The sequence below is a fragment of the Mus caroli genome, chromosome 15 (genome assembly GCF_900094665.2).
Source record: "Mus caroli chromosome 15, CAROLI_EIJ_v1.1, whole genome shotgun sequence".
NCBI lineage: Eukaryota > Metazoa > Chordata > Mammalia > Rodentia > Muridae > Mus > Mus caroli.
The window spans coordinates 79850967-79861237 of record NC_034584.1 but is presented as its reverse complement, the minus strand read 5'-3'; the positions used below and the strand labels follow the sequence as shown (position 1 = coordinate 79861237).

General features: G+C 50.9%; 1 protein-coding gene across 1 annotated transcript in view; it reads right to left on the bottom strand.

Moving 5' to 3' along the window:
• Window positions 1-10271, bottom strand: part of Gtse1 (G2 and S-phase expressed 1) — a 17975-nt gene that overhangs the window by 3366 nt on the left and 4338 nt on the right. Inside the window, exons 5-8 of the mRNA XM_021183470.2 lie at window positions 9133-9288; window positions 5784-5910; window positions 4362-4739; window positions 1827-1899 (exon numbers count right to left, since the gene is read on the bottom strand). Of these exons, the coding sequence (XP_021039129.1) occupies window positions 1827-1899; window positions 4362-4739; window positions 5784-5910; window positions 9133-9288 (734 nt within the window). The remainder of the gene's footprint in view (window positions 1-1826; window positions 1900-4361; window positions 4740-5783; window positions 5911-9132; window positions 9289-10271) is intronic.

The following is a 10271-nucleotide window of genomic DNA, read 5'->3' as shown; positions in this document are numbered from 1 at the left end:
CTTTCAGGCTACTGAGACACTGTCTTTATAAAAAAAAAAATTTAAAAAAAAAAAAAAAAAAAAAGAAAGAAAGAAAAGATCCCTGAGTCAAAGGTGAGAAACTGAGTCGGGGAACTAGGTGCTCCCTGGCAGTTCGGTGCCTTAACCACCATATCTCCCAAATGTTATTTTGTTGTTCTTAACGCAGAGGCTGAGTCAGGTTGTTATCAGCTATGGACTAAATGTTTGAATCCCCCAAATTCATATACTGAAAGCCTAATCCCCAAGATGATGATGTAGGAGGCTGGGCCTCAGGGAGGTGATTGGCTCAGAAGTCAGAGCACCCACCAATCAACAGGATTAGCATCATTATGAAGAAAGAAGTCCAGACACCGTGTTTGTCTTTCCATGTGAAGATGTGATGAGCCGAGCAATGGACCCACGTCAGACACTCCCATGTTCAGATGCCCTGACCCTGGATGCCACTCACCCATTTAAAACCTCAGATGCCCTGACCCTGGATGCCACTCACCCACTTAAATCCCCAGATGCCCAGCATCGTGGCACAAGTCAATAATAACAGCAAGGAAAGGGAAAGGAGACAGAGTGTGAGGTTAGCCCATCAACACAGAAAGACCCAGGTGTTGGCATGCTTGTTACAGTAGCCCCAGAGAACTAAGACACTGTAATGAAACAACTGTAGGTCACAGGGCTAACACTAAGTCCTAGCAGGCTCAGAAGTCACCTACCAACTTTACCATCCATCAAAGACAACTTCTGTGTCTTTCAGAGTCTGGAAACAAACTTTATAAATAGCATGATATGAGCACCAGGCAGCTTACTCGGAGCATATCCAGGCACTGGGTGCTCTCAGATCAAGGCCCAGGCCCACCGCCCTGACCACCTTCTACTGTGGACACTGTGGCGCTGCCACAAGTGCTACTGAAGACAAGCATGCCCACAATGGAACCCCTGATGGGACCTGGAAGGCAGGAGTTATTTCACTTCCCAGGTAGCTGAGACATGGGGGTGAGATAGTCTTCTAGTTTACTTTCTGTCACTGTGATAAACACCAGGATCAAGACACGATGGGGAGCTTATGTGGCATACAGTTGCACATCCGTGCTCATCTCTGAGGGAAGCTGCTACCTTGCACTGGAGTTGGTTCTGTTAACTGCATGGGAGGACGGCACCTCCCTTTACGGGAAGCTGTCTAGTCTGGAAACCCCCAGCCCCTGAAGTGCACTTCCATGGTCACCCTGAGGATGCGACCTAAGACGTGCTGATGGCCTCAGTTGGACTGTATCAGAACCAGTGGTATAAAGGATGCAGCTAAAGGAGCAGCGGGGACAAGGCTGTCACTTCAAGAGTCCCTGTAGTCCCCAGGCATCTGTGCATGTATGGATTTGTTCTCACTGTTGTAAGTGACACACTGGGCCAGAGAGCAAGGGACAGATGAGGAAATCCATTCAGGGCATTTAGACCTCAGGGTCACAGAGCAGGACTGAAACCCAAGTCTGAGCATCTGCTCCATCCTGTGGTCCCTAACTGCACAAACCAGTGACCAGGGAACTTCTGAAACATGTTGACGCTGTACTCTGCCGCCTTGTCCCCAACCCCCTCCACAACCCAGAGTGAGGAGCTTTGGGGTGGTCTAGGCTCAGCACCTAAAGCAATACTAAAGGGGTTTCTGTGATCTGGCAGGGGTTCACCCAGCACACAGTGAGTGTGACAGACAGCCTCTACCTCAGAAGCTTGACCTGCAGCCCAGGTGGCCCTCCATGGAGCCTACAGTCACATCAGGAGCTCTCCAAAGGTAAGAAAGGAGGTAAACTCCTGTTGGCTACCTGCTCGCTGGTGTCCAGGACTGCAGCCGATGTGTCCGGGAGAACTTCGGGGTTACTCCGCCAGGTGACTCACCTAAGAACAGGGAAATCCAATCAGAAGAGAGCAACGCAATGCAGTGGTGGGGCACGCCTTCAATCCCAGCACTTGGGAGACAGAGGCAGGCGGATTTCTAAGTTCGACTTCAGTCTGGTCTACAGAGTGAGTTCCAGGACAGCCAGAGCTATACAGAGAAACCCTGTCTCAAAGAAACAAAAAACAAACAAACAAACAAACAAAAACAAAAAAGAGAGAGAGAGCAACATGGCAAGCCTGGCATGTGCAGTACCATCCAGGCACTCTCCTCTAAACATCCCCACTTTCCCAACTGTCCAAGCCAAGTAAAGACAGAAGGCCAATGAGACAGACACACAGGAAATCCTCTTGAGGCCCGAGCTGGGGCCAGGGCCAGGTCTGGTACTGAGAACGCTCTGTACTGTTTTGCCAGCTACTTTCCCTAACTGGCCTGGGTCTAAGTTTCATGGCAGGCTCCTCCCAAGTCTCCTCTTCCTGGCAGGCTGATCCCTGCACCCCATGTCCATGGAAATCATGTGGACAGAGCCCCAGCAAGCAGCAAAGCCTTCATGTCCCTGAGCTGTGGCACCCCTAGCTTCAAGCACATCACATACACATTCTATAGATGACAAGAATCTCTAGGTGGATGCCCCAGCTGCTATTTTGACAGTCAGAATTTAGCATGGGCTCACTAGCCACTAAGCAAAGCCCAGCATAACCCAAATGGTCTGTTACACCACTGTCCCTCCACCACACAATTCCGTGTGAAACACAAACTTGCCTCCCATGGTCCTGAGAGTCAATCTGGGGCTCCAAAGCCTCAGGAGCCCGGACCACCATGTATTAGCTTGCTGTCTTAGAAGCCACGGGCAAAGTGGCCCCAGCCATGAAAGGGGCCCATCTTAGCAAGCTATTGAAGGCCAGGTGTGCTCCAAAACAATACTGCTGACCACACGTTTTCTTAATTACTGACTGTTGGGGGAGGGCCCAGCCTATCATGGGAGGTACCATCCCTGGGCTGCTTAAGCTATGAGTGAGGAGAGCAGCACCCTCCATGGCCTCTGCATCAGCTCCTGCCTCCAGGTTCCTGTTTGAGTTCCTGCCCTCACTGCCTTTGATGAACTGTTAGTTGGAACTCTGAGTGAAATATACCCCTTCTTCCCAACTTGCTTTTGGTCACAGTGCTTCATCTCAGCAACAGTAACCCTAGGATGGGCTCCAGCCTATGCAGTCCTGCTGGCCTCGGCAGATGCACACAGCAGGGTCATGGTGCCCCTGGTCTTCTATTTAGACTCTGACATGGGAGGGAAATCAACATCCTTTTTTAAAAGAATAAAACCAGGCTGTGCGGCTTGCAGTAGGGTCTATTCCAACTGCATTCTTGCCGCTGTCTTCCCGTTCCTCCGGGAACTCAAGCACATTGCCGCCATTGGACTTTTCCAGCATCATTTCCTCCACCTGAGCGTTCTCTTTGTGTTCTCTAGTGGCTGCCTCTTCAGTGGGCTTCTGATCTCAGCTCAGCATTGTTGCTTGGGGTGACTATTCTGGCCAAAAGAACCACCCCATCTGTGCCTGGTATTCTTAGTTGTGACCTTGTCACATGTGGGTGAGGGAAGCCTCCATCAGACTGACATTTTCTCCATTGCTAACTGGTGTAGGAAAGGGCCCAGCCCACTGTGTGTGGTACCACCCTTGGGCATTCCTCCATGGTCTTTGCTTGAGTTCCTGCCCTGACTTCCCTCAATGATGAAACTATGACATGGAAGTATAAGCCAAACAAACTCCTCAAGGTGCCTTGGTCCTGGTGTTTATCACAGTGACAAAAAGCAAACTAGAACACTGTCTATCCTCTTCCCCAGAGAGCTGGAGTGAAGCCACACAGAGGGAAAGAACTCTAGAAGACTCTACGGCGTCTCCTGAAAGGGCAGCTGCACAGCGCAGCATCAGGCAATGCCTCAAGGTCAAGGTGAGCGACTGGTGGAGAGCAAGGCCGAGGAACAGCACAGCCCACCCGGCCTGAGTGGCCGGAGCAAACCAACAGGACACTAGCAGTGTCTGCACAGAACCCCACGCCTGCCACAGGCTAAACTGCACCCACTCTAGACCCATCTGTGGCAGGCTGCAGGGTGGAGCAGGCTGGACTGCATTCACTGGCTGCCAAGTTCAGCCCCTTAAGGAAAACATAATCCAGGTGGTAAAAACCACAGAACCACAGAAACGGAACCACCAACATCAACAGAACAACGGAGCTCTAACCACCCAGGTGCGACAAAAGCCACAGCTGCAGACATAATGACCACACTGAGGACAACAGAGAGAAAGATGCAGGCCTGCGGCAGTGGCTCATCCAGAGGGATGGACACACAAGTGGGCGGCAGAACACACCCTGGACAGAGTATCAGAGCTAAAGAAGCCCAACAGCACCAGCCACACCAGGAACCTCTCCAAAACCTTAAAGCCTGCCACGATGTAGCTCTACTCACCAACAGAAAACTGGGGCACTTTAAATGGGTTTGTTGTGGTAGACACGGCCTCTGTCTTGCAGCTCAGATAGGAGTCCCGTCGTTTTATGCTGACAGTTTTATTCAACTGAGGTGTCTCGGTGTCGGGGTCCAGCCTTGGTCCTCTTTGCTCTGGAGTGTGGGGTTGTTGGGTGAGAGGACTCAGGGTGGGGACCTTGGGCTGCTCAGCCACTGTCTGGGCAGCATCAGCCTTATTGGCTTGTCTGCCAAACGCCCTGGCAGGGGCTGCTGGCAAAGCCTGGCGTGACTTGGCGGGTCCTATTCTGCCTGACTTGCTGGTGCTTGACCGACGCTGGGAGCCGCTAGCAGGAATACTTGAACGATGTTCACTGGACTTTGCTGCAAGATTCGATCATCAAGGCCGGTTACTCAAGCCAGTTTCCAAACACTTTAAACACACACACATACATACACACAAACACACACACTCTAGAATGTTTACCTAACATCAGACCCATCAGGCGACGACTATTGGGACCAGCAGGCTGCCCAAACCTGAGCTGAGTACCACCTACCTCTCAGCAGCAGGAGTGTGTGCATTCACAAGGTTAAGCTCTTCTTTCACTTCCTTGATGAGCAGAAGAAAGTGGACAGTCTACGCAACTAGCAATGGACCTACTCTGTGAGTCCACAGCGAAGACTAATGCTGTAGCCATGTCTATGCCATGTGTTAGCCCTACTAGGTCCTGCTCCACAATCTCATCTGACCCTACAGTTCTTCCATAAACAACACATGGTGCCAGTGTCCTGAGTCAGTGGAGAAAGACCCATCTCAGCTCCTGGGCAGGGCAGCCATGCATTGTCCTGATCATGGACTCATGAACCTCAGAAGGCCGTTGAGCACTTCCAGACTCATAGGAACTTTCCCCAAGGTCAACAGTATCACCTGACTTAAAGGTAAGGGCACAGATGGTTGCTAACCACCAAGTAGCAGTCAGGACTCCAGACCAGGCTGATTCGAGAGCTCAGCCTTCTCATATCTTGTGAAAAGCCCTCACCATGCGCCAGCGGACAAAACCAGAATCCACAGGCAAACCCCAGATGCATTCTCTGGTCCCTATACCACTCCACCACTAGATGGCAGCCTTGTTTAGGTAGGTTGAGCCCAAGGGCGCATGCCCCAAAGGACTCAGGCTAGGCTCAATGCCCTTGTGCTCTCACGGATGCATAGCTCAGTGTGAACAACCACATTTTCATGTCACTTCATGAGTCTGTATGCCTCCAGCTGAGATCATCTCTCCTTACAGGAGGGAAGTATTCAAGGGCAGCAGGACAATGAGTCGAGTCCTGCCTAGCCCTCAGCCCTGAGCTGTAACTCTACAGCATCCTGTGCAGCCAAAACACGTGGTGCTCAGGGCTCCCAGGGAGAGGGGAGCTGCTCACCTTTGCCTGCTACTGAAGACCTGTAGACACCAGACTCCAGGCTTGAAGCAGACCCTGAGGTAGAGGACTTCCTTGTGAGATTGCCAGTATAGCCAGGTGGCTTTAACAGGGTCTTCTTTAGCCCCAACTGAGAGAAAAGTTGAAAAATTAGCCAGGATTTTGTTAACTACACACATACTTAATTCTGCTAATGTAGGACTTTAGGATAATCTTTAGTGGGATTAGAGAGATGGCTCAGCAGGTAAGAGCACTTGTAACTCTTGCAGGAGACCTGGATTCAATTCTTAGCACACACACAATGGCTCACAACCATCTATAACTTCAGGGGATCTGACACTTGCTTCTGACCTCTTCAGGTACCAGAAACACACATGGAATATAGACATCCAGACAAAACACTCATGCACATATAATAAAATTTTATTTTTTTTTGATTTATTTATTTATTATATGTAAGTACACTGTAGCTGTCTTCAGACACTCCAGAAGAGGGAGTCAGATCTTGTTAAGGATGGTTGTGAGCCACCATGTGGTTGCTGGGATTTGAACTCCTGACCTTCGGAAGAGCAGTCGGGTGCTCTTACCCACTGAGCCATCTCACCAGCCCATAAAATTTTAAAATCTTGAAAATATCCAATAAAAAAAAATCTCAGTAACAATTATCATCTTTATAGAAAAAAGTAATATAGTCACCCCTCAGTTTCTGTGGGATCCTGTGGATACGAAACTGCATGGATCCTCCAAATGTAATAGTGTGGTAATTGCATGGGACCTACACAGATCCACCATGGACCTCTAGATGCCAGGTGGTGGTGGTTCATGCCTTAATTCGAGCACTTGGGAGGCCTGGAGGCAGCAGATCTCGGCTCAAGGCCTGTCTGGTCTACATAGTAAGTTCCAGGACAGCCAAGGCTTCATAAGGAAACTGTGTCTGGAAAAACCAAATAAATGAATAAATAAACAAGCAAACCCCCTCTAGGAGATTCTAACTTTAATGTAATGTTAAGACTGTGCTGTGGGACCGTGTAAGGGAGCCTGGTTCCTGGTTGAGCAAAGGTGAGAAACCCCGGTGACCCTGAAGGGACAGAAGGTGGTTTGCACTGCTCCTGGGCACCCAGCTTCTGTCACTCCCACCCTCCACAGCCCTCCATAGATTTATGGCCATCAGTCACATAAGGGCTACACTGCAAGCTCCTTCACAGGTAGAGGACCTATGGTCACATAGACTCAAGACAGATCTCCATTTTGGTGAGGTACCTTAAAGGCCTGGGGGGCTTAGCCAATAAACTCTTCTTCCCAGACACCCCTCCCTGCAAAAGGTCTCTAACCTCAGGCCCACCCTGAGACATGGGGTACAGCCTCCCACAAGCCTGAAGCAGGCTGAGCCAGACCTTGACTTTGCTTACCACTAAGGAGATCACCTAGGGTGAAGCCTGCCTCCCTGGACCACTCTATTGTTCTGCCACTGCCCCTGCTGCTACCTGCTGGGAGTCGGCCTAGCTGTTCCGGAGTCTACATCCGATTCTACACGTGGTCACCTGCAGTTGGGCTCCAAGGATGATTTGGAGGGAATGGGCTTTCCCCTCTCCTTTATAAAGCGTGTCCGCCATTAAAAATTGGAACCTTGAGCAGACTAGCTTGTCTTGGTTCCATTATTTCTCTATCCGCCTAGATTCCCTCTTCTCTTCCAGTTACAAGATGCCTTCCAGGCTCGAACCCGGACATGAGGGCCACAGGCCGACCCCAACAATGTGGCACGGTTTTACCCATTCACTTTCCACCATGACAAAAAAATGTCTTAAAAACATGGGCTGCCTCTTTTCATTGGGATCCACTGTGGGGAGCAATAGAGAAGGCTTTCGCCTAAAGAGTCGCCATCTAATCTCCCATAGAGGGCCTCTCTGTGTCCCCAGCCATGACCACCAAGCCAAGCCAGCCGCCCACCGTCAAGCCTAGGATTCATCCCCGTGGGATCTAGCCATAGCTTCTCCCCTTATCCCCCTTGGCCCTGGGCTAGATCCAGCCCGAGGGCCCCCACTCTGTTCTCAGTTCTTCTGAGACTCTCAGTGGTACCTGGGTGCCCAAGAGCCTGAGAGCCAGATGGCCCCAGCCTCCTTGCAGGCCTGGGGACCCCTGAGCCAGCTCCGGGTGTCCTGCCCTTCAGGCTGAGCTTCCCCACCCCTGGAGTGGTGTCCCTGAGGCTTTCCTACAGTCCAACACCTGGCCAGTGACAGCGTGGGGTAAGCGGGGTAAGTGTAGTCAAACTCCCCGTGTCTTGGCTCCCCAAGCCTGTGGTGGAGTGGACACAGGACCCCAATAACCCTCCACTGTGCAAGCCATCACACTCATTCAGGCACACTGACAGGGAGAAGCTGTACAGGTTCAGGACAGAGGCAACTTTTCTTTTAAATAGCTTCAATCTGGAGGCCTGACTGCGTCTAGAACGTGATGTGTAAACCTCTGCTAGAGGAATGTGCAGAGAGCTAGCAGCAATTAAGATTTTGGGCTTCCAACTCAGACCTCAAATCAGTGCTGTAGGCTCAGTGGCAGCTTTAATACATGCTTTCTAATAGGCAGCTCAAAGTACCAGAAAGGTGACAGTCTCTATGTCTGTGAGCTCTGAACACAGAACACAAAACCCAATACCTTGATACCATAGAGGCAGAGGGATCAGTGAGAATCAGCTGCTGGGAACCAAGTGCTACTAGGCTCTGATCATCAGCCCAAGTGACAAGGCCAGTTCACTGCACACGGCCAGGCCTGTCCTCTCTGCAGTCTAGCTGCCTCCTGTGGGCTGCTTCCAACTTTCCTTACTGCTGTGCATGTGCACTCACACGCGTGCACACACACACACACACACACGTGCATATGCACATGAAGATTAGAGGACAACCGCAGATGACTTCCCATTCTTACATTTACTTTGGATACAGGGTCTGTGTAGTCCCGGTTGGCCTAGAACCCACTATGCAGACCAGCTACAGAGACCCACCTGCCTCTGCCTCCAAGTGCTAGGACTAAAGGCGTACACCACCACCATGCCCAGCTACTGTGTAGTTTTAAAGACAGGGTCTCTGGCTGGCCTGGCACTCACCAAGTTGGCTAAGCTGGCTAACCAGCAAGTTAACCTCAGGGATCCAAGTGTCCTCTGCCTCCCCAGTGCTGGGATTCATGGGCACCCTACCACACAAGGCTTTTAAAATGTGAGTCCTAGGGTTTAACTTATGTCCATGCATCTATTAAATAAAAACAAAACAAAACCTTGAAGACCTAATTTTAATCAAGATACTAAACTGGCACCACGTTCCTTATAGAACAAGTGGCAGCCCTGTAGCGCCAGCCAACTCACCTTGCCAGGAATGGGGAGTGACCGCTTGCCTGGGTGGCCTTCTCGACCGGCAGCATCTGGAGCTGTGCTGGGTTTGTCCTGGAGCACGTCACTCTGGGATCCCTTTTCATTCACGAGTTTCGTCCTCTGAAGGCTGGCTGGCACCTCTTTTTTGAGCTGAAAATGTCGATTTGAGAGGTGAAGACTACCTGGTCTGACAATCCCAGAGCTGGCACTGCTCATCCTGGATGCTGCCCCTCTCAACCCATCCACTAGCGTGAGATAAGGAACACTGAGATGAGACTGGACTTCCTCACTGAAGCAGCATCATACTAGGCGGCTCCTCCTCTGTCAGGCCCTGACTTAAGAGTGCCAGTGAGGAGTCCAGACATGTGGTACATGCCTCTAATTCCAGCACCTGAAGGCTAAGGCAGGCAGATTTCTGTGAGTTCCACAAAGCCAGCCTGGTCTACCCAGTGAGTCCCATGGCAGTTACATAGTGGAACCCTGTCTCGAAAACAAACAGACAAACAAGCAAGCCTATACTCTCTGGCCTGTAAGCCCCAAAGCAAAGCCCTGACATAGTGAGGCAAGGGCATCAGGACCTTCTCCTCGTGCACACGCAGCAAGGATGTCGGGAAGGAAGAAGCAAGCAGTCGCTTCAGTGTGAGGCCAACAGCAATGCTTCCCTTGTAGCACTTCCTGTGACATGAAGCTCCCCCCTCGGACATATTCAGTGATACTGTCATTCTTGTACTAAAAAAAACTATGCCACTATTTGATGTGTCCTTTTAGCTATCTGTTCATCAGTTAATAGGCATCTGGGCTGGCTCGATTTGTTGGCAATTCTGAATGCTGCGGTTGTGAAAACCCCGTGTTAAGCTGGTTGATGACACTACAATCCTGCCTGGTATCCTGCATGTGCTCACATGCAGCCATGCATGGACCACACACAAATTCTGTTCCACGTCCACGTGCTGCTAGCAATCCCACCCAGGGAGTCCTGGTGTCAGATGTGGTCAGGAGAGGGCTCACAGATGGGGAGAGGGGCCGTGCAGGGCTTCATCCTCCCACCACCTCACCGCTATTCCTTTAACTGTACCCTCAGTACAAATGAGGCCGCTGCCGGGCGTAGTGGCGCACGCCTTTAATCCCAGCAC